This window comes from Budorcas taxicolor, chromosome 21 (genome assembly GCF_023091745.1).
Source record: "Budorcas taxicolor isolate Tak-1 chromosome 21, Takin1.1, whole genome shotgun sequence".
Taxonomy (NCBI): domain Eukaryota; kingdom Metazoa; phylum Chordata; class Mammalia; order Artiodactyla; family Bovidae; genus Budorcas; species Budorcas taxicolor.
This window is the reverse complement of record NC_068930.1, coordinates 38432965-38456762: the sequence shown is the minus strand read 5'-3', so window position 1 is coordinate 38456762 and position 23798 is coordinate 38432965. Positions and strand designations below refer to the sequence as shown.

Genomic DNA, 23798 nt, shown 5'->3' with positions numbered 1-23798 from the left:
CCCAGAGGCCTCCTTTCTACTCCCTATTTCATTCCCTTGCTCAGAGGCAGGTCTGCGGCTTGGCTGGGAGCTCCAGGGACTGAGGGAGCAAGCCCAGCAGCTGTGGGACAGACCACATAGCTAAAACCCGGCGGGCCATAGGGCCCCGCGGAGGAGGCCCCAGCAGGCGGACCAGGCTGCCCGAAAAACCTCCCGAAGCTCCCAGCCTGTTGCTTGCTTATTCATTCAGAGTGGGAAAGCGCCAGCCCAGCGCGGCCAGCCACAGCCGGGCTGGCCATGTAAGGCCCCCAGGCGGCCCTGCCTGCCCGGTGCCCTACAGAGAGCCTCGTGCAGCCCTGGGCACCGCCCCTGCCCTGCCCTGACCCCCTTGGCCTCGAAATGCTGTCATCGGAGGAGCCGTCCCGCTCGGGACAAGGCCAGGATGGACAAAGCTAGAGCTGGGGCGGGCAAGGAGCCGTCCTGTCCTCGAGGCCGTGGGAAGAGAAGCACGCACGGGGGACCACTCCTGAGAGCCTCTCGGTCAACCGGGCCTCCGCAGAGGGGCCACCATGGCTCTGGCCCTAACCGGCTGGCAGCTGGTGTGGGGCGCCTGCGTCTGCGTCCTGGTGCGCGGGCAGCAGGCGCCGCCAGGGCAGGGCTCGGACCCGGGACGCTGGCGGCAGCTGATCCAGTGGGAGAACAACGGGCAGGTGTACAGCCTGCTCAACTCAGGCGCGGAGTACGTGCCGCCGGGGCCTCAGGGCTCCGAGGCTAATTCCCGGGTGCTGCTGGCGGGCGCGCCCCAGGCCCCTCCGCGGCGCAGCCAGGGGGGCCTCCGGCGTCGGCAGGCCCCGTCCCTGCCCCTGCCGGGGCGCGTCGCCTCGGACACCGTGCGCGGTCAAGCGCGGCACCCCTTCGGCTTCGGCCAGGTGCCCGACAACTGGCGCGAGGTGGCCGTCGGGGACAGCACGGGCATGGCCCGGGCCCGCACCTCCGTCTCCCAGCAACGGCACGGGGGCTCCGCCTCCTCGGTCTCGGCCTCGGCCTCTGCCTTCGCCAGCACCTACCGCCAGCCGTCCTCCTTCCCGCAGCAGCAGTTCCCCTACCCGCAGGCGCCCTTCGTCAGCCAGTACGAGACGTACGACCCCGCGACGCGGACCTACGACCAGGGCTACGTGTACTACCGCAGCGCGGGCGGCGGCCTGGGCGCGGCGGCCGTGGCCTCGGCGGGGGTCGTCTACCCCTTCCAGCCGCGGGCGCGCTACGAGGAGTACGGAGGTGGCGGCGGCGAGGAGCAGCCCGAGTACCCGCCGCAGGGCTTCTATCCCGCCGCCCCGGAGAGGCCGTACGCGCCGCAGCCCGCCGACGGCCTGGACCGGCGCTACTCGCACAGCCTGTACCACGAGGGCACCGCGGGCCTCGAGCCGGCCTACCCCGACCCGGGCCCCGACGCCGCGCAGCCCAACGGCGGCGGCGGCGGCGGCACGTACGGCGGCGGCGGCGGCGACCCCCGCTTCGGCTGGTACCCACCCTACGGCAACATGCCGCCCGAGGCCTACAGCCCGCCGCGGGCCGTGGAGCCGCAGCCCCCCTTCCGCGTGCTGGAGCCTCCCTACCTGCCGGTGCGCAGCTCCGACGCGCCCCCGCCGGGCTCCGAGCGCAACGGCGCGCAGCAGGGCCGCCTGAGCGTGGGCAGCGTGTACCGGCCCAACCAGAACGGTCGAGGTGAGTCCGTCCCGGCGCCCGGCGCTTCGTCCATCCTTTACAGAAGGCCTCCCCCGCCTGCTAAGTCAGGACCCCCACCCTGGCCCCCAACGCAGCCCCAGTGCTTCCCAGGCCCTCGCCACCGTCCACACATCCCCATGGCGCCAGGATTTGGCCAGGCAGGCCAAGGCTCTGACCTGGGGGATAGGGGATGGAGGGGCTGGACAGGCTTTGGAAAGAGACGCTTGGGTCATCTGAGGACGCTTAAAGGAGCCCCTCTCCCCGCCTCTCCCTCGTTCCCACTGGGGCACGTCCTCCCCTCTTGGAGGTGCCCCTCTGCCAGCCTCACAGGGTGACACACGGAGCATCCGGGTCAGAAAGACCTCGGGGACACCTCCGGAGGTGTGACAAGTTCCCGATCACTGGGCATAGGTGGGCTTGGCGTAAATGAACAGGAGGTTAGAAGAGAGGGTCTGGCCTGACAGGAGAGCAGATTGGACCTCCCAGGTTTCCTTCGAGGGACACTGCCAGGCCTGGACTAGAGAGGCAAGTGAGGCACTGGCCTGGGCGCCAGAAAACTTAGTAATCTACTTAAGTAATATTTCAGTGCATTTTTAGATCAAAAATCATGCCAAAAAAAGATGAACAAAATATCAAATGTTGAAATAGAATGAGTAATGGTGCCATGCCAAACTGTATTCAAGCCAGGGAAAAACTGAAAATTAGCAATAGCAATCTGTCTTTATTTGAAATTTTGATATTTGCTTCATCAGATTTCTTTTTTTGCAGTACTGCTGATTTTTTAAAATATTGCCTCAAATATTACTTCCCTTAGTTACTGAGATTTTAGATGCCCTCTTAAGTTTTACACCCAGGCTGGGAAGAATCCCCGGAGGCAGTTGTGGACAGGGATGGTAGGGGGAGGTTGAAGATATGACCTAGTCTTGGAAAAGCTATCTGCACAGTGGAAGGGGCGGCCTTCCTTCTTCAGATGAGCAGCTCCACACATGCTGTTCTAAGGCAGGCTACCTTGGCGAGGGCCCACGAGTGGTCTGGCCAGGGCTGAATGGCCATTGACCTAACCTCTGCCCTCCTACAATTCCCTTTCCTGCTTCTGTCTCTGCAAGTCCACAGTCAGCTTCGGTCAAGGTTTTCCATTCAGACCCAATGTGTGTGCATTCCACGTCAGCCTTGCCTCTTTCAGGTTGCAATTAATATTGCTGAATCTTTACTCCTGCTTCTTTGCTCCACACCAGGGTGGCTGTGCCAGGCCCACCAGGTGAGGGCTAAGCACTGAGGGGCTCAGGGGCACAGATACTGCACCTCCAGCCTTTGTTCCTCAGCCTCTGTCCACATGGGGATGCATCCTTGTCTCCAGCCATACTGACCTTGGGTGAGAGGCTGCTGCTGGGTTGCAGGGGTGGGGACTCCTGTCTCTCTATGGGCTGCTGGAGCCCAAGGCTAGGGGAGGGAAGTGTCCCCAGTGGTAGCACTCGCTCCCTCACATTCAGGGGCTTCCCAGTTGATACTAGTGGTAAAGAACCTGCCTGCCAACGCAGTAGACGTAAGAGATGCGGGTTCAATCCTTGGGTCGGGAAGGTCCCCTGGAGGAGGGCATGGCAACCCACTCCAGTATTCTTGCCTGGAAAATCCCATGGACACAGAGCCTGGTGGGCTACAGCCCATAGCATCGCAGAGAGTCAGACATGACTAAAGCGACTTAGCTCCAGCTCTCCCTCACATTCAAAGCATAGCCTTCAACTTGGAATGCTGAATCCCACTTTGAGAACCTGCAGGAGCTCAAGACAGGAGCTAGAGGGAGGGCCCTTCTATGATGTGATGAAGGATTTCGCGGCCTCACCTGCATCTGATCCTCAGCAGGACTCACAGCAGCCCTGCAGGGGTGTGTGGTACCACTCTGCATCAGCCCCTGCTAGAGCTCCGTGGAGGAGAGCACATTTTACCTATAGGCTAAACTGTTGTGGTGAATTTTCTTCGAATGCAAGACTGCGGAGTGGGGCTCAGCCAGAAGCGCTCCACCTCTGGGCGGAGGAGAAAACCCAGGCCTCAAATAGCAGTACTGGCAGAGCCAGGCCTTGGACTCAACGTCTGTGCCCCGAGCCAGTGGGTTTTTCTAAGGCCCTTCTGTGGCCTGTCAGGTCTTAAGGTTCAGAGGGAGACTGACCAGGGCAAAGCCATGTCTGGAGTAGAGGTGCTTGGTGCTCTGGAGGGCCTCTGGCCATTGCCCCTGAGCCCCAGTGTTCATTTGAGATTAAAGACATTTCTCCCCTGAAGAAGATGCCAAGCTGAATCCAGGCCCTGCCCTGAGGAAGGCATAGATGAGGGGGCATCTCAGGACTGTGATCGGGCAGGCACTGGGCAGGTGAGGAGAGGGTGGTGGTGTAGGGGAGCCAGAGGAGGGGCCTCCCCAGTCAGGGACTAGGAAACAGGGAGGACTTCTAGGAGGAGTAGGTGCCCAAGTATTGCTGCAAGCTGTCAGCACCCTCCAGGTGCCCCTTCAGTAGTCCTGGAGGGGATGGTGTGTGGGTGGGGAATGCAGGCTAAATCCGGGCTCACAGAGAGGCCAGAGAGGGAGCAGTACCTTCTCCCCCATCATTTGTTCCCCTTCCCACCCTGCTAGGCTGGGACCGTGGAAAATCCCGGCTCGGGGAAGGCCAAGCTTTGTGCTTGAGATCAGACCCCCAGGCCTGGTGTGGGAGTCCAGGGCGGATTCTCTGAGGCTGACCTCATTCCTCCTGGCCGCACACCCAGGGGTCTGAGGCTGGGCGCTGGCAGCCCGCGCGTGTACGGGCGTGGACATGTCTTCACAATACCAAACACATGTGCGCACCACCCACGGCCTCCACGTTTGGGCGGTTTCCAAGCGCCTGTCCGGAGCCTGGTTTCTTCCTCGGGTGCCTGTACCTGCTTCCCTCCCACCCTGGAGAGGGGGACCCAAGGGTTCCTGCAATACCGTTGTCTCTGAAACGTGTAACTGGATGGAAGGCAAGGAAAAGGGCCCAGATCACATACCTGGCCTGACTGTCCCAGCAAATCCAGGCAGAGGCCTGGGGGTGGGGGTGCCTGCTTCCCAGGCCCTGCTGCGATCCCTGAGCTGTGCCCCTCCCTGTCCCATGGCCAGGCTCTCTCCTCCTGGCCTCCTTGTCCCTGTTCCTGCCTCCCCACAGCCTCAGCTCCTCTGATCTGGTGATATTTGTGCAGGCCCTGGAAAACCATGCCTCTTCTCCCAGGGCTCCCCCTTACACCCCGGCCTGTTTCACTGGTTCTGGCCACCCTGTGAAAATAAGGTGGAACAGCCGCCCTAGGAGGACAGCTAGTTGGAGGACATCCTCCCAGGGCACCTCTGATGGCTGTGCCAGCCGTGCCTGACACAGTTCTTCCAGCCCTATCTCACACAGCCAGTTAGAGCTATGACTGCCCCCTCCCTGGTTTCTTTCAGTCCATCCTACATGTGAGGCAGATACACCCTTGCATTGCTGACCACATTACTCTCCTGCTCAACGAGGTTCTGGGGCTCCCAAGGCCTTCAGGACACAATTGCAAATGCCTTAGCCTATTGCTCCAGAACCTAAGGCACCTCCTCCCATCCCCTGCTTCTCCCTCTCTCAGGCCTCCACAGCCCCCGGGGACAGTGCAGGCCTAGGCGTTTCTAGGGTCCTCTCCTCTCCATCCAGCCTCCTGCACCCAAGAGTCCAGACAGGACCCTTTAGTCCCTGAGAGCGGCCTAGGCTCCCTGCTGCCTGCCCTTCTCCCCACCGGGACCTGCCTTCCTGACTCAGGTCACGCACCCACCTCCACAAGACTTGAAGGAGATGCAAGGGCAGACAGAGCAGGCCTCCACCCAGCAAACATCCAGAGTCAGAGCCCCCAGGCAGGAATGATGATCACAACTCCAACCATTTGCAGAGGAGCACCCGCTGAGCTTAGTGGCCTCGATGTGCAATTTCATTCACCCCACAGCCTCCTAGAGAGGTGGGGATTACAGGCCAGTGGTACAGATGAGAAAATTGAGACCCGGGGAGGTCTCACAGCTGGATGCGGCGGAGCCAAGACTTCACACTGAGCCTGTCATGTCTTCATGACACTGAGGGGACCCCACCCTCAAGCCACCTGTGAGCCAGGCCCCAGTTACCCCAGCCACCTCCAGGGGGAATAATTCTGCTAGCATATGTTGGACACTTTGTATTTATACATCATCTTTCTTTATTCCCAAAGCAACCCCACCAGCCAGATGCTGATAATCCATCTCATTTCACAGATAAGGTGGCGGGTTCACTTGCTGATTGTCACATGACATGTTAGTAGTGAAACCAGAATTTGGGTCTGTATGACTCCCCACCCTGCGTTCTTAACCCCCATGCATTATTTTTTTCCTAAATGTTCATGTATGGAGGCTAACCTCTCACTTCCATTTGGTCATTTAGCAGATACTTGCCTCCTGCTGTGTTCTGGGCAGTGAGCACTGGTTGTGACAAAGTGAGATGAAACAAAATGTGCACAGATTTAGAAGCAAAGAACACCTTCCCAGTGTGTTGTTAGCACGAAGCCCTATCATTTCCACTCCAGACTCCAGAATATTTAACAAGCACACGGACAGCACCTGACACTGTTCTTGGAAATTTACAGTTAGAGTCGTTTAATCCTCATAACGGGCTTCCCAGGTGGCACTTTCTTCCCAGTAAAGAATCCACCTGCCAATGCAGGAGACCTAAGAGACGTGGGTTCCATCCCTGGGTCAGGTAGATCCCCTGGCGTAGGAAATGGCAACTCACTCCAGTATTCTCGCCTGGAGAATTCCATGGACAGAGGAGGTTGGCGGGCTACAGTCCACGGGGTTGCAAAGAGTAGGACACGGCTAAGCACACATACAATCCTCATAACAACCCTTGTTGTTACTATTACTCCCATTTTGCAGATGAGGAAACTGAGGCCCTCAGAGGTTAAGGAACTTGCCCATGATTGCTTTAACTGGTGACTGGTGGAGGCAGAATCACAGCTCAGCACTCCTTCCTTCCCTGTAGTTGTCCCAAGTTGCTCCTTTAGAAAGAAATGGAGTTTCAGGCCGAGGAAGTTGGGGTAAAGGGTCAGACAGCTATGGAGACAGGGGGGCCTGGGTCCTCTTGCTGCTCCCCTGTTTGGCAATCAGAGGTCACTGGTGTCGGAACAAACAAGTTGTGTCGGGGACAGCCTCCTTGCAGGCAGACTTCCTGTCTCCTCTCATATCTGCCAGTTGAGGGCCACATCCTCTCCCCCTGCTCTCAAACTGGACTATCCCTGCAGAAAGAGACAGCGTTTTAAATAATTATAATTGCAACTGATATTACTGAACCCTTAATGTGTAACAAGGGCTTCCCTGGTGGCTAGGACAATAAAGAGTCCTCCTGCAATGCAGGAGACCCAGGTTCGATCCCTTGGTGGGGAAGATCCCCTGGAGAGGGCATGGCAACCCAGTCCAGTATTCTTGCCTGGAGAATCCCATGCACAGAGGAGCCTGGCAGGCTGCAGTCCATGGGTCACAAAGAGTCAGCCATGAATGAAGCGACTGAGTGCGCACAGCATGCCATGCCCCAGACACTACCCAGGCATTTCATTGTTTCCTCCTTTCGTCCTCCCGGCAAGCTTGTGAGGTGTCATCACCCCCATTTTACAGAGGAGGCAGCTGAAGCCAGAGAAGTTCGGTAACTCATCCAGGGTCCCAGAATTCATCAGCAGCCAAGCTCAGATCCAGGCTGGCTCCCCTCACCAAGCCTCAACCTCCCCTTCTGCTCCTGCCCCTCAAGGAAGGGTATGTCTCCACCTTCATTGTTTCTCTCAGATCTAAACCCCGTTAAGACACAAAAAGTTGGATTTTTTTGCCTTGAGTTCACAGGCCCCACAGAGCCTGTTGGGGTGGTGGCCCAGCAAGGTGCTTCAGACTTTATAGGTACCAGTCTACTGCCGCACTTGGTTGGGGCAGGGGGACAGGGGGCTGTTTTGGCCTTTCGCCCCCCTCTCCTCCTCTCTCCCACTTTAGGTGCCCCCATCTCAATGCCCCCTCCGAAGGGGCATTTCACCTCCGAAGGGGCACTTCTCCCCAGTAGTCCCAGCCCAAGTCCATGCAACTCCTGTCCAAGCCAAGAACACATGGAAAACTCCCCAGGGCAGTGGCTGGAAAGGCAGGAGAGGAAGGGCGGGGGAGGAGCCGCTGGTCGGCCCTAGCAGCCCACACCTGCTTCCAATTTTGTGCCCGGCATTCCTGCGGAGCAGCAGCCCGCTCGGGAGGGAGGGAGGGAGGCCGGAAGGAGAGGCTGCTCCTGTCCCTCCCCTGCCTTGACCTAACAGCCTCCTACCCACAGGCAGCTGGAGCCAGAGGGCCTTGCTGTCTGGATTCGGGAGTGCAGGGCCAGGCTGCACCTGGGCCCCTCTCCCCCTTACTGACAGGCACCCAGAAACCGGGCATCTCGGCATCACCTGAAAACAGAGCAAGAGCGTCAGGACACCAGAGCAGGAAGGTGCTGGGGTGGGGGGGAGTCAAGGCCTGAGGAACGTCACAAGCCGCCCTTCCTCCCTGTCGTGGGCCAACGGGAACCATGGTTTTCCAGCCCCAAAGCTAATCCTTTCTGAAAAGAAAGGGCTTTTGGAGTCAGTCCCAGCCTCTACGTGATAATGAAGGCTGTGCTTCCATAGGCAGTGCCAGCAGACCCTTTGTGGGATGCCGGTGTTTGTCCTCAGGCTCGCCGAGGGCGTGCAGGTGCCAGGCCCCGAGCTGGGGTACAGGGAATTAAAGGGCATGCTGAACCCGTCCCTGTTCTTGCTGGGGCCTGAGCCCCGGCAGGCAGGATGCCATGGTCCAGGTCTACTTCCTTCTCTTGCCAACTCGCCAGCTCTCAGAACACGCTGTGCACAGACCTGGGCCACAGCGGGGTGGCGGCAGACAGGTGGTGGAAGAGGGAAGAGGGAGGGGCACCGGGCAGTGGCAGAGGAGGGATAACAAGGTAGGCCTTGGGACCTTAAGACTGTACCCCCATGAAGGGTGTGTGTGTGTGTGTGTGCCTGCATAGCAAGGAATTCCAGGGCAAGGGCGCTATGGGGTCAGAGGTCAGGGGCAGCAAAGGTCAGCTGTGCTAGGAGCTGCCTCCTGCTCCTTAGGGTTAAGAAATCTGGAAGGCCCGGTTGAGGCCAGATCACAGAAGGCTGGCTGAGGAGAGCAGATACCATCTCATGGGGAAATGCAGCCATTCAGCAAATGGTTCATGGAGTGCCTTTCTCTGTGCTGCTCTAGCGCGGGGTATTCATGAGTTTAAGAAAAGAGACCAAATCCCTGTCCTTGTAGATCTTTTATCTTCATGGGTAAACATGATATGTAAATAATAGAAGGTGGTAAGTACTGTGGAGAAAGCAGAGAGAAGTCAGGGAGCTCTGAAGTGTTGGGAGAGCTTGCAAAGGTGTCAGAGTGGGCTTCATGAAGGTGACGTTTGAGCAAAGACTTAAAGGAGTTGAGTAAGTGAGCCATGCAGCCGTCTGCCAGTACAGCATTCCAGACCGAAGAGCCAACCAGTGCAAAGGCCCTGAGGCAGGAACTCCCTGAGCTTTCAGGTGTGTTCCAGCGTGGTTGGAGCAGCATGGCATGGGTGTGGGGGCCTTACAGGAGACAGGTCAGAGAGGTAACGGGGTCCAGACCGTGGAGGTCCTGTAGGCTACTGTGAGGACTTTGACGGTCCACTCATGGGGGAGCCACTACAGTGACATTTAAGCAGGGTCTCTCTCTGCTGTGCTGGGAATGGACTGTGTGGAGGCAGGCAGGGGGAGTCTGAGAGGAGGCTGGTACAGAGATCGAGGCTGAGATATCCGCAGCCAGGCCAGGGGGATAACAACGAGGTGGGGAGCAGTCAGTTTCAGGATATATTTTGGAGATAGAGCTGATGAGCTTTTCCTGATGAATTGGATGTGGGGTGTAAGAGAAAGAGAGGTGTCAGGCATGATAGGAAAGGGCTATGTCCTGTGTGGCTGAAAGGGTAAAGTCATCATAAGCTGAGATGGGCAGTTTTGTAAGAAAGATAAAAAGTTCAGGTCACTGAGAAGGGTCTGAGGGGCAGCAAGGGAACCCAGGAGACCACGGGATCTGCAGAGCCTCCTAGAGGTGGGGGCAGGGCACTAGGCAGGGCCTGCAAGAGGGGGCCTGTGGGTGGGGTGGGTGGGCGTGCTCACACTGGGAAGAGTGAGTGATCGAGGGGTGTGAGGAGGTGGCAGGAGGCAGAAGGTAGCTCACCTCCCCTGGCGGCCTCCTCCAGCTCCACCCCAGCTGCTTCTGGGTAGTTTGCTCAATTGAACGAACACACTTGCCCTCCTCTGAGTCTGGAACTGTCACCCAGAGTAGCGAGGCCATCGCTGCCCTTGGACTGCCTCTCCCAGTCTGGTGGGGGCAGCAGATGCGAGCTGGAGAAAGGAGGAAGGAGGGGCACTGGGCGGGGCAGAGGAGGGCTAGCGAGGTCGGCTTTGGGGCCTCAGGACTGTACCCCATATAAGGGTGTGTGTGTGTGTCTGTGTAGCGAGAATTCCAGGGCAAGGGCGCTATGGGGTCAGAGGTCAGGGGCAGCAAAGGTCAGCTGTGCTAGGAGCTGCCTCCTGACCCTTAGGATTGAGAGCCCTGGAAGGCCAGGTTAAGGTCAGACCACAGAATGCCTTGGCCACCACCCTGAGAAATCTGACCTTGTTTCTGTAGGTGATGGGGAGCCACGGAAGGTTCTGGGCTAGGCTCAGTGACTATCCTAGCTCCTTTGCCTGGACTCTATTGCCCTTCGTGGTGGGCCACAGTGGATCCTGCAGAACCTTGCCTGCCTGCTGGTCACCCAGGTGTGGCGCTGACAGTTTAATGTCCTTATTATTAGACGATCATTTCCTAGGACCCAGAGCTGCCAGCTCCCACCCCGGAGGCTCTCCCGGCCCATCCTTATTCCAGGCCATGCTCTCTGAGCTTCCTGCTCTCCCCACTGAGGGGCTGCTCTGGAGTCGGGCCGCTCGGGCCAAAACATCCCTCTCTCTACATATTTCACAACCCACTGACCGGTTCCTGCTGGACATTGTTTATCCTCCAGCCCCAGGCTGGAGAGATTAGGGCTCTTTGGCATTCCATTTGCCTTCAGCTGCTTCGTGTGAGCAGGAGGCTGGGGAGAAGGATTTCAAAGGAGACGAGGTTTATGGAACTCACAGGAAAGAGGAAGCCAAGAGGAAAACAGGTGAGGTGTAGGCACGCGGAGGGAATGTAACCTCAGACCCTCCGCTCTGGGCAGCCGCCAGGAACCGCTGAGCAGGAGGGAACAGATTCCTCCTAAAGCAGGAAGGATTTAGGTCAGACGGTGGGAGAATTTCCTGGCAGCTAGAGTATCGTCTGCAGAGGTTGTAAGAGGTCCTGGGCTCTTGCCCAAAGCTGGGGAATGGCCTGAATAGCTCCTGAAAAATATTTTAATCTCCAAGTGTTTATGGAGCCATCAAACCTGCTCTCAAGGGATGGTTACTGTAATCTCCCCGTTCTCCACGTGGGAAAACTGAGCCTAAAGAAGGGGCAGGACCTGGAACATGAGGCACGGGGCGAGATGGCAGATATCGCCTGCTAGACTCTCTCCCACCAGAAGGCCCCAGCTGAGTCCTGCCAGGGAGCAGGAAGACAGTCCTCAGCCTTCCACAGGCTGGTGTGGGGGCCAGCCGGCAGCTCCAGGCCCAGCCCGGGGGAGGCGGGAGGACATCAGACCCCCAGGAGGCAGTGTGCAGGGGCCCTGGGTCCCACGGAGAGGAAGCCCAGAGGCAGAGCGGGAATGCCGAGTGCTGGCGCTTGGCCCTCCGCTCCGTGTCCTCCCAGCCCTGGAGGGTCCAACGGGGCCCCCAAGGCTGAGGGACTTCCTCCAGACCAGAGGCTGCCTGCAGAATGGCCTTGGGACCCGGTTCGCTCACACCCAGCCCCTCCCCAGCCGAGCAGCCTAGCTTTAGTCATCCCCAGGGCCCTCGCCCTCTGACTCAGTGTCCTCCCAACCCTAGTGCAGCCTGAACCCCTGTGGCCAGCACACTGTCTCTGGGGAAGCGTGTTCACAGAGGGTCAGCCCCAGGCTCCCGGCCCTGAGTGAAGTGGAGCACAGTCAGTCTGTGTTAATGGAAGCAGTGAGGCATAGACAGGGGCCAGACCCACCCAGGGCCTCACAGAAGGCCTGTGACAGTAGGGTAAGAAGTCAGGCTCCTGCCTACCTCCTGGGCAAGGACGGCAGGACGCTGAAGGTGACCAGGACTCCCTGGGTAGCCTGAGCAAGCCCATCGCCCAGCCTTTGAGGAGTCAACCCCATCCCCAGGAGACTGGCTAGGTTGGTCATGGAGGATATAAACTGTAGAATCATCCTCACAATGACAACCAATGAACTCGACATATCTTAAAAATTAATACTGACCGGAAGTCAAGAAACGGAATGAGACCCATAAGACAATATCATTCATATACCTCACGGATACATACCCACTTCCAATTTTATACACAGACACAGATGTTCAAAGACATGTCTAAGGGTCAGGGTAAGGATGAAAGTTAAAAAAACTTAATTATGAGAATGGCCTTCCAGAAACCAGTGATAGTGGTTGCTCTGAAATGAGAATTCATTTCTCTGCATTTATAAAAGTTTATAAAAGTTCTCTGCATTTATAAAAACAAGTGTCTCCAGAAAAACTTCCCACTACACTACTTTATAATGTCTCCAGTGCAAGGTCCACAAGCTGGCTGACTCCATACATTCTGCATAAGAGATCCCAGCTCCGGCCCCCCCACACAAAATTACATCCCATGACTGATGGTTCTCCCTGCCTTCTGATGACCTGATGACCAGGATCTTCCTTTTAAAATGCACATTTCTTGGGATGGTGGGGAAGAGAGGTGAGCACAGGTCTTGTTGGAACTGAACTTTAACCAACATTGACCACTCTGTCTGGAGGGCCTGGATGTACCCCCACAGCCAGAGGTAACAAACCGGTACCCCGACCCCTACATCCACAAGTGCCCACTCAAGCCTTCCTTCAGCCCCCTTCCAGCATCACACAGCCCACCCACACACCCAGGCCCCTGTGGAGAGGCTGAGAGCCCAAGCCTGCAGGCCTGGCTGCTGATGGAATGCCTCCTGGGAGAGCAGCAGAGAAGGAGGCATTGTTCCTCCCTGGGAAAACATACCAGCTGCGGGAGGGGGCCTGCTGTTCCCAGAGACCTCAGTGGGGATTTTAAGGGGGGTTGAGGGGACCCAGCCTAGACTCTGTCTTTTCCTGTTGCTCCCCCCACGGCAGTGAAGGTGGGGAGTCACAGGATCCCCGTGCTGGTCAGAGATGCAGGGTGATTCCATTTAAGTTCTAGAAAAGGCATAACCGATCTAAAGTGATTAAAAAGCAGATCAGTGGTTACCTGGGGAGGAGGGAGGGGAGATTTACTGAGAAGGGCCAGGGAGGAACTTTCAGGAATGATGGAAACAGACCGTAGCATGATTGTGGTGGCTCTAACACCCTGTGTACATTTGTCAAAGCTTGTCAAACTGTATGCCCAAAATCTGTGCATTTGACTCAGTGTAAATTATTACTTAAAAAAAATCATTTTTATGAAAAGAAGAAATGACATGTAAAGAAGGAGAGGTTGGGACCTGGAAGCTCGTCCTGGGGCTTCCTTGACTTGCTGTGTGACTGTGGGCAAATTCATTGCCATCTCTGAGCCTCCTTCCCTCCAGCACCACTGTGTGCGGTGGCTTCCTGAGAGAGGGTGAGGAGCACGCTCGTGGATGAGTGGAACAGTAACGTGTGAGGCCACCATCAGCAAAGAAGCTGGCCTGACAGAGAGCTTAACAGTCCGCCTTGAAGCTCGCTGAGGGGGTGAGTGGGGCCTGAGCCCTGCCCTCAGGGAGTACAGACTGGAGGGGAGCAGACACAGGTACATATGAGGAAATCTAGTAGTGAGGCAGAAGTGTGAGCAGCTTGGAATGTCACTGCCAATCAGAGAAGCCTTCCTGGAGCAGGAGGCACCCGCCTGAACCTGAGGTCCCTCTTTGGCTCAGCTTAGGACCAGGAGCAAGGTTCAGTGTGTGGCCAGGATCAGAATTCAGTATGTGATCAGAGTCAAGGCGCAGTCAGAGGCCAGGAGTGCACCAGCCCCGAGTACCCCCAGCCTCTTAGCTGGCTCTTCGAGCTTCCCTGGACTGAGAGGAAGAGTCGGGCCAGAAAGCTTTGTAGAGTCATCTGTACAGTGTTTATTGAAACCGGGCCTGGGGTGGGGGTGGCAGGCTGCCTGGTGCCAAATGTAGGTCTCATGCAGCCTCAGGCCCAGCTGACCCACCACCACATGTTGCTGAGGGAAAGGCTCTTTGGTAATGGGAAGGGAACCATTCCTGGCCGTTCACCCCCCTCTCCCCAACCCACAAGCTTCTATGGACCAGAGAGTGAGAAACAGCTTGATTCCGAGGTGGCCCTTGCTTTCAGGGCCTGACGCTCCCTGGGGAAATGACTGCAAGCATTCCTAGGGGCTTGAGTAACGGGGCCGAGGCTGGCCAAGACAGCCCCCATCAGCCAGGAGCCACCTCATCCTCACCCACCCTTGTGCTCCATGCTTCCTCTTCATTCCAAGCAGGTGAGATCACACTGGCTGCTCCTGCCTGAGGCCTGGGCCCTAGGCAGGCAGGGGTAAGGTCTGGGAGCCCCAGAGATGTATTTGTGAGGGGTGACAGGCAGGCAGAAACCTCTGGGAAAGGCTCAGAAGCCAGCATCCCCCTCTTCTGTCTTGTCTTCTGGACCTGCAAGCTGACGAGGGTTTTGGCAGCAAGAAGAGGCTAGAAGCCTATCTATATAACTCAAGCCCCCTCACTGTGCCTGCCCCCCAAAAAACAGAGGGCTTGAAAGAAGCTAAAAAGAACTTACAGCTTCATTTTATCATTTATTTGCCAAAAGCCCGGCAGCATGAGAGAGGAGGGGACGTGGAGACCTAGGTCCATTCCCCTTTAAGCTGTTGGCTAAGCTGGGACGGAGCCCAGGGCTCTGGAGGCCCCCTGCCCACCTCCCACCCTACACCTTCCACACACCCAACATCAAGATCTTTCCTTCTTTATTCCGTGTGGCTAGGGTCTGGACACCTGAGTTCGGCTTCTGCTTAGTCCTAATAACTCACTGGGATGAGGTTATGTACGGGGGTGGGGGTGGGGAGCAGAATGGACATACCCTTGGCTGCAGCCTGACCGGAGGAACAAGTGATCCGGGGACTGGACCAGACTCCAGACTTCCCCTGGGCACTGGGCCCCAGGCCCTCCTCAGACTGGAGGCCAGAGGCTGCAGATGGGAAGGTGCGGTCCGCTCTGGGGGCCAATGACAGGATGAAAGGAATCCTGAGCAAGGCGGGCTGGGCGCCCAAGAATCCTGCCCTGTCAGCAGCCTGCTCCAGGGATGTGTTTTCCTGTGAGCCCATCCCCTCCTGGCCACCCTCACTTCTGCCAACCGCCATTCACCTGGCTCTGCCCAGGAGCTTCTGGTACCCGCTGAGGGCTGGAAGCCTAGGGCTCCCTCTTGGCGGTTCACGAAGAATGCCAGCTGCAGGGGAGAGACGAATAGAGAGTGCCCTGGGAAATAAGGATACCAGCGGGAGTGTCTGCACCAGGACGCTCGCTCGGCCCTGCCCCCAGGCCCCTGTTCTTGCTCCGCCCCCTGTCAAGAGCACTCTCTTGTCTTCTCTGCTTCTCTGCTTCTCCAGATCCCCCCCCAGTCTCCCAGGAGGCTCAGTGATCCCCACAGCACGGGGTTCCAGAGGTGAGCCCCTGCTCCCTGACCTCCCTGACCCCACACCTGAGCCTAGAGAGAATGGTTCATGTCACACACCTCGCTTACATACATATTGGGAGGCTTCCAGGAGGAGGTGACAGTGTAGAGAACTGAGGACGACCAAGGACATTTGGGGTTGGGGAGGTCTCTGGGCCTTAAATTTAATCCCAACCCTCCTCAATGCCAAGCTACTGCTCCCCCTCTTTCTCTTTCCCACTCCTCACTCCAGGTCTCCCTGACTTGGTCCCAGACCCCAACTACGTGCAAGCGTCCACTTACGTCCAGAGAGCCCACCTGTACTCCCTGCGCTGTGCTGCGGAGGAAAAGTGCCTGGCCAGGTAAGGAGATGAAGTGTGGACAGACGCTGGGAGTCACCCAGAACCTGCCTGCAGGCTGCACCACCCTGGCCTTCTCATTGGTGGGCCTTGTCTGCCCCCAGGGTTTCAGGTGGGGAAGGGAATGGGGAGATCCAGCTTTTAGGTATACATCACCCTGCCAGGAACTTAATGACATTTCATCTTCACACCCGCTAATGATAAAGAACCTGCCTGCCAATGCAGGAGACATAAGAGATAAGGGTTCTGTCCCTGGGTGGGGAAGATCCCCTGGAGAAGGAAATGGCAACTTACTCCAGTATTCTTGCCTGGAGAATCCCTTGGACAGAGGAGCCTGGTGGGCTACAGTCCATGGGGTTGCAGAGTCAGACACGACTGAGCAATTTAGCACGCAACTTCACACCAACCCCAAAGGGTCTGTGTTGCCCCATCAGTAACTGAGGAGCAGTGAGAGGAACTGAAACCCTCAGATCTGAGGGTTCTAGCTGCCGTCAGGACAGAGGGCAGGATTCTGGAGCCATCTCCACAGAGGACAGGTGGAGGCTGGCCAGAAGGGGCCAAGGGCACAGGTGGCAGTGAGGCCTCCGTTGTGTGTTGCACCCGAGAGAGCGGAAGGTCATCAGTTTACTTGAACCCAGGAGGTGAGCACAGCTGACTCTCCATTACACCTGGGTGATTCTGCCTCTTGCAGAGCTTGCTTCTCAGTTTGATGGCAAATGTTCTGGTCAAATATGTATGCATTGAGGACATCTCCCGATGCCAAAACAACTAGTTAAAGATTACATTGACTTACTTCTTTTGTTTACATCCCTCTATGTTGAAAGCACCTATTATGAAAGCATAAGGTGCTATGTTGAAAGCACCTTAATTATTTGCTTTTTTAAAGCAGTTGAACTCTCCTTTCACTTTTGAGTATCTGGAAAGCATTTAGGGATCTCAGCATTTTCTCACTGATGGAACCTCTCATTCACTGCCACTCAGAGTAGCTGACCACAGACCGTTATCTGTCTGTAACAAGATGAGGGTGCTTGCAGTGACTGTCACTCAATTCACCACTTCCTTCATCGAGAAAGTCTTGCTTCAAAAAAAGAAGTATCAGCTGAACTAGTGTGATCGGTGATGTAGCTGATTTACATGTTGGTGGGAGTTCCTTATCTCCTTACAGACTGGCCACAGACAGTGTGAGAGCTGGCAGAGGTCCAGGGACCACATGTGAGTCCCCTCAACGGGCTTGCCCACTCAGGTCTCGTACCTGGGAACAGAGCATCAGAGTACTGCTCTAACTGCAGCGCCTTCAGAGAACAGGAGCTCGGTCTCCATGGCTGTCCACTGAGGCTGAGTTTTGAAGAGTCTGAGTCAAAACCAAACTGTTACTCCATCTTCATGGAACATCCCGTGTGCCCACACCTGGGCCCCCAGGGGGGCTGGGGAGGAGGCAGCCGGGGCTCCGTTTGAGGGCTCTTTTGATCTAGCGGGAGAAGGTAGCCGCTCACCCACACCCAAGCAACAGGGAGTGGAGGAGAGCTGGAAGTGGTGGTTGGCAGGCTGGAGCTGCACGAGGCCAGAGGAGGGGGCGGTTGGCAGGGGCTGAGGCGTCCACGGAGGCTGGGCGTGGGATACAGACCTAGAAAATGCAGCAGGACCAGCGCCCTGGAGCAGCAGGGCCCGCGGAGATGGCCGAAAGTGTGGCCGCAGACCGGTGCCAGCCCACAGACAGCAGGCGGGCCTCAGACGAAGGAAGGGATTCACTCCAAGCCTCACCGCGGGCTTGTGGCCAAGCTGGGCCTAGAACCCAGACCCTAATGGGTTCCCACGGTGTGCCGAGCCCAACAGAAGGGCAGGATTTAGCTGAACAGAGGGAAGGAGGATGTTCTGTTCCAGCGCAGACAGAGACAGATTCCAAGCCTCCCTCAGACAAGGCCAAGGGACTTACATCCTGGCAGACAGAAGCCTGCAGCGCCTGGTGTCCAGACATCTTCTCACAGAGAGCTAATCCCCATGGCTGGCCACCTCCTGCCTCTGGCCTCAGGGCCCAAGCTTTAATGATTGCTAGGGAAGTGCCCCTGAGGCTGGCCAAGACAGCTGTCCGCAGTCAGCTGAAGGGGGGATGCCTGCAGTCAGCCCTTCTTCCTACCTATGGGGGGTGTGGACATGTGTCCCCTCTCTGCCGCCCCCCAATTTTCTCTCTTTTCCCTTCCCTCCCCACAAGGCCCATCTCAGTTGGCAAGCAGGGGACAGCAAGTGAATTGTGAGCAGGCAGTTTGCAACCAGTGCTTCCCCAGCGAAACACGTCAGGTAGCCGGCCCTGAAGCCACACAAGCAGGGAGAGGTGGCCTACTCACACAGGCCCAGCTTGGGGTGTGTGTGGTATCAGGGCTTGTTGGAGGCAGTGCTGTTAGATCTCGCAGGCAGTCAAGATCCCTCTACGTGGGGCAATCCCAGCAGACTTCCTGGAGGAGGGGACCTGAGTTGTGGCTAAGAGGCTGGTTGGGTTCTGGGTCAAGTGAACAGAACAGACAAAAGGACAGATCAGTGAAAGAGTTAAGTCTGTTTGGGAAACAGTATTTGAAGCTAGAACCCAGGGTGTAGGGGGAGGGGGGAAGTCAGAATCTCTTGGACAAGGCTGTTTTTTAAAAAGCCCTCCAAGGATTTTGATATGCCCCCACGCTCTGTTGTGTCTTACTCTTTGTGACCCCTTAGACTGTAACCCACCAGGCTCCTCTGTCCATGGGATTTTCCAGGCAAGAATACTGGAGTGGGTAGCCATTCCCTTCTCCAGGGCATCTTCCCAACTCAGGGATCAAACCCAGGTCTCCAGTATTACAGGCAGATTCTTTACCATCTGAGCCACCACTCTCAGGGACTGTCCCCAACGGAGAGTCATAAGCAGGCATCAGGGATCCTCAGAGGGTCGTCATCAGGCCCTGCTTTAGAGCGTCCCCACCGGCAGCTTCCAGCCACACGGCAGAGGGGAGGGGGCGGCCAGCAGAGAGGAGTGGAGGCCTAAGCCTTGGCTGCAACGCAGGGGTCAGCTGTGAGAACCTTGAGGGACAAGACGGCCCGTGCGGGGTGTCTCTTGCTGGTACCTAAGCCCCCTCTGATCTCCCCACCTGTCCCCACAGCACAGCCTACGCCCCCGAAGCCACCGACTACGACGTGCGGGTGCTGCTACGTTTCCCCCAGCGTGTGAAGAACCAGGGCACAGCGGACTTCCTCCCGAACCGGCCACGGCACGCCTGGGAGTGGCACAGCTGCCACCAGTGAGCGGCCGCCCCCTTCTGGGCCCGGACCCTGCGCCCCGCGAGCGCCCTGGCAGGGGCGGAGCTGGGGGGAGGGCCCCGTGAGGTGTTTTCTGCCAAGAATCCATCACTGGGGCAAGGACTTTTCAGTGGAGCCTTAGCAAAAGCTGGGCTGGAAGATGGGACATAGAAAGATCGGTCTGGATAGCAGATGGAAGTGTCTAGAATGCAGGGCATCGCCCAAGGGAGGGCAGTTTAGGTAGGAGCCCAGGGAGGAGTGAGGGGCCCTGAGGAGGTGCCCTCCTGGGGTGCCTGGCTCGGTGGGGACACCAGAGATGCTGCCTGTGGGACACAGGGGCCCAGGAGCCCAGGCTGGTCAGGAGGCAAGGTCACCTGGGCCATCTCGGGAGGGGAGTGGGCAGGGCCGACTAGGCCCTCCTCTCCCGCTTCCTCTCCCGCCCCAGGCACTACCACAGCATGGACGAGTTCAGCCACTACGACCTGCTAGACGCAGCCACAGGCAAGAAGGTGGCCGAGGGCCACAAGGCCAGCTTCTGCCTGGAGGACAGCACCTGTGACTTCGGCAACCTCAAGCGCTATGCCTGCACCTCTCACACCCAGGTCAGGTCAGGTCGGGCTGGAGAGGTAGGGCCGGGCTCCGGAGGACGGGGCAGAGCTGCCTGGAGATGGGAGGCTGGGTCACCCTGAAGACGGGCTAGGGCCGAGGCTCCTGGCCACTCGGCTTCTCCAGAGTGCAGGTCTTCTCGCCAGTCCTGAGGCCACCACAGGGCTCCTCGGGGCCTACCCTGCACCTCCATTTCCAGGGGTGTCTGCTTACGGAAGGAAAAGGAACATTCCAAGGAAGTCCGGATGGCTTAATGTTCCATTTGCCCAGCTGGGCCCCCAAATCCATCTTTCTGTCCAGAGAGTGTCCATCTATCCTGCCTCTCTCTCTCTGTCCATTCATCCATGCATCTCTCCAGGCATCCCCCCACCTTCATTTCACCCCTCCTTCTGGCTAATTACATCTCTTATTGCTCTGGTCCATCTGCCCAGTGAGTCTAGTACAGGGCAGAGCCATGCTGAGCAGCTCCTGGGGGGAGGGAGGGCAGGGTCAGGACAAAGCACAGAGGAAGGAGGCCCAGGCTGCTGAAGTGGGCATGAGGTGGCTCTCTGAGGAGTGCACAGCACCCCAACCTCTGCCCCTGTCCCCTCTCCTAGGGCCTGAGCCCGGGCTGCTATGACACGTACAACGCAGACATCGACTGCCAGTGGATTGACATCACCGATGTGCAGCCCGGGAACTACATCCTCAAGGTAGGGCCCCTGGAGGCACTCCTCCAGCCCGATGTCCTCACCCCTGACATAAGCTGCACATTCTGGTGTACACCCTCTGGGTGTTAGATCTCACAGGCAGTCACGAGCACTCTAAATGCGGCAATCACGGTAGACTTCCTGCAGGAGGGGACCTGAGGTGGGTCTAGGAGGCTGGGTGGATTCTAGGTCAAGTGAACAGAAATGAAAAAGTTAAGTCTGTTTGGGAAGCAGTATTTGAAGCTGGAACCCAGGGTGCAGGGGAAAGGGGAGGCCAGTATCTCCAGGCTAAGGCTCCTCCTTCACAGTCCTGTTGCTCTGCAACTAATGATGTCCCCTGAGGTCTGCACTTCGCATCTGAAGGTCTTAGTCTCGGGCAGACACAGCCTCTTCCCATAAAAAATGCCAAGAAAGCTGCAGCCCAGGCGTGGTAATGCTGGAGGAGGGGTGACTCTCTTCCCAAGTGACAGAGGACTTGGAGAGCCATGTAGGCCATCCCCCTGTCTGTGGGCAGGGCAGGCACTGTGCCATCTGGGAGAGGACACTGCCCTTCCCTGAGACACAGCTCCTCACGGGACCCCTTGTAAAGCCAAGGGCTTTATCCCCTCTGGCCTGAACCCCTCCTCCACATCCGATCACCCCAATGTCCCTTGGTTGGGGGCACAAGTAGAAAAGGACATCAGGGGCACAGAACCCAGCGTGGTGCCTCCATGCAGGCTGGGCAGGGGCCAGGTCATCACAGCCTCACCTGAGGAAGCCAAATCTTAGCCTCTTTCTTGCAGGTGCAAAGCCAGGGTAGGGCTCACTCTACTGGGCTCCTTGGGCTCTTCTCTACTCTGGAGTAAAAGAAGAGCAGAGAAGGTAGGCCTGGAAAGCAGCTTTAATCTGCACAAAGATGGGCTGCTAGGCAGCTGCGTTCAGAACCCGGCAACCCAGAAGCTGTTGGTTGCAGCCCTGTCCTGAGCACCTCTCACTGGGCTTGGTGAGGCCTCTGCTCAGCCTTACCTAGGGGCCAGCATTGTTCAGGGTATCTTTTTTCTTCCCTCATTCATCCACTCAACAAACTCACACAAAAGCCCTTCTGAGTTCTAGGTTCCAAGGATTCAAGACCTGTAATGCCCAGTTCCTGCCTCTAAGAAATGTAACTTAAAGATGACATCACTGCATCTCTTCTTAAATGCTCTGCAGTGAAGGCTGGGTGTGGCCTAACCCAATGAAGCCCTCCCCTGTCAGTCCAACATTTTAAAGACTTCCTCGTGTCCCAACAGCTCCTCTTCAGCCAGGTTATGCTTGGGTCATCATCTCAGTTGAGTGTCAGCTACCTGGGGCTCCAGGCCAGGAGATGCCACCTGGCATCAGATAGGCCATCAGCGGATCATCTAGATGGGCACGCGTGGTGAAAGGCTGCGGGCTTCATAGTCAGGGAGACCAGGCATGGGATCCCTGCTCAGCCCCTCACTCACTGCTGGATTCCCTGGGGCACTGGCTCTGAACGCCCTGTGCCGGGCCCCCTGTCCTGAGCTCTGACTGAGGAAGCCTCCTGTCTTCCCAGAAGGGTGATCTGATGATGCTCTCTTTGCCTGTGACCTGGCTTCCCCTTCCTCTCTCTGTGTCTCGGCCTCTTCTCCCGTCTCTGCATCAGTGCGTCTCTTGCTCTGGCATGGTGTCTCCATCTCCTCGTCTCCCTCTCTCTCGTCCCCTCTGTGTCTCCCCATCTGCCTCTCCACCTTCCTTGGCGACCAAGTGAAGCACAGCCCCCTGATCAGATCCCTTTCCATCTGTTCCCTTCCTTCTTCAGGTGCATGTGAACCCAAAGTACATCGTTTTGGAGTCTGACTTCACCAACAATGTAGTGAGATGCAACATCCACTATACAGGTCGCTACGTTTCTACAACAAACTGCAAAATTGTCCAGTAAGTGTTCGGCCACCCCGCTCCCTGCCCCAGCCCCTCTCCTACTCGAGGAGCAAGCAGGGCCTGCTCCTGAAACACAGAGGATACCTGCCTGTGGGTCACCTTGATGGCCACGCACGGCTGCAGCTGGACCAGCCCACAGGCTGGGCAGGAGGAGGCTCGTCTGTGCCCACCCCAAGCCCAGTGCTCAGGGTGGGAGTGGCGCTCGGGCTGCAGGCGCTGATCTGGGGCGTGGCCCCCCAGCTCTCAACTGGAGACTGGCAGGGGCCATCGAGGAGGTGCAGGGTTCTGCAGGCCTTGCTCTGTGACCCCGCTCACTCTGACCTCAGGCAGCTCACCTCACCTCTCTGATCTTTTCTCTTCAGCACTTCCCACGCAGGCTTGTGAGGCGGATTGAAAGGCCTGACAGCTGTCTCTGCCTGTTCCAGAACCCTTACACCGGTGCTCAGTGAATGGCAGCTGTGTGAGCCTTAGGGTCCCTGTAAAGTGGATTGAATGAAGCAGTCCCAGATTAGAAGGGATTCTGGCTGGAGTCACTTCTAATTGGTCATCAGCCCCTGGGCCCCCTTGTGGAGGGAGCTGATAAACTCTGCGCCCGGGCCTTTGGCACATGGCTCCTCAGCTGCCCGGGCTGGCTGTCCTCAGCCTCTCTCCTGATTCCTCACGTGAAGTACTTTGCGGAGGGACTGCCTGCTTACAGACTCATTAAGAAATGCAGTTGCAGTCTGTGTGAATTTTAAATGCTAGATCAGGTCAAAGCAACTCTCTTCCATTTAAAAAATAAAGACAAACAGGATAGTCTTCTAGAGCTGTAGTCCATCAGCTAGGGGACAACTGGCAGGGATTCTAAGGCCCAGAGAAGCATTTTTCCCCAAACATGCCTGCTTATTAATGGTTCACAGATATGAGAGGCTTAGCCTGTCACCAGGGTCAGGGCTCAGAGTGTGACTAGGATTAGGGCTCAGTGTGTGCCCAGGATTAAGGCTCAGCATGTGACCAGGGTCAGGGCTTGGTATGTGAGTGCTCCGTGTGTGTTTACAGATAGCCCCTTCACCCTTGGCTGCTGCCACTAAGCTAACTGTTCACAGCCCCCCACCACACTGTGGGAACAGTAGCCTCTGGTTCAGTTCAGAGATTCTGTTCCTCATTAGTGGGATTAGATCAGAATTATCCAGGTCATGGAGTGACCTGGGAACGACTGACTCCTGCCCCATCCCTGGCAACCTAGCCCTTTGGCAGGCCTGGGCCCCTCGGGCCGGGCTCGTCCTGGTGGGAGGCTGCCTGGGGAGCAGGGCCTGCTTTGGAAGGTGGGGAGGTGGGCCGGCTGTATACACCTCCCTGGGATCCTTCTTGCTCCTCAGGGCTTGTCTCTTTCAGCCATTAAAAGTCCAGGGGTCACCTGAACAGTAGAGGTTTTCTGGGAAGCAGTTGAGGGAAGGAGTAGCAGGGACGGGCGGGAGGAAGGCAGGAGCCTCACAGGAGGAAAGGGGGCTGAGCGGGG

General features: G+C 57.3%; 1 protein-coding gene across 1 annotated transcript; it reads left to right on the top strand.

The window, feature by feature from the left end:
• Positions 1-208: 208 nt before the first annotated feature.
• Positions 209-22301, top strand: LOXL1 (lysyl oxidase like 1). Its single transcript, XM_052659737.1, has 6 exons — positions 209-1704; positions 15725-15833; positions 18953-19090; positions 19534-19690; positions 20291-20386; positions 22182-22301. The coding sequence occupies exons 1-6, from the start codon at positions 549-551 to the stop codon at positions 22299-22301; spliced, it is 1776 nt and encodes a 591-aa protein (XP_052515697.1). The 5' UTR covers positions 209-548.
• Positions 22302-23798: the final 1497 nt, after the last annotated feature.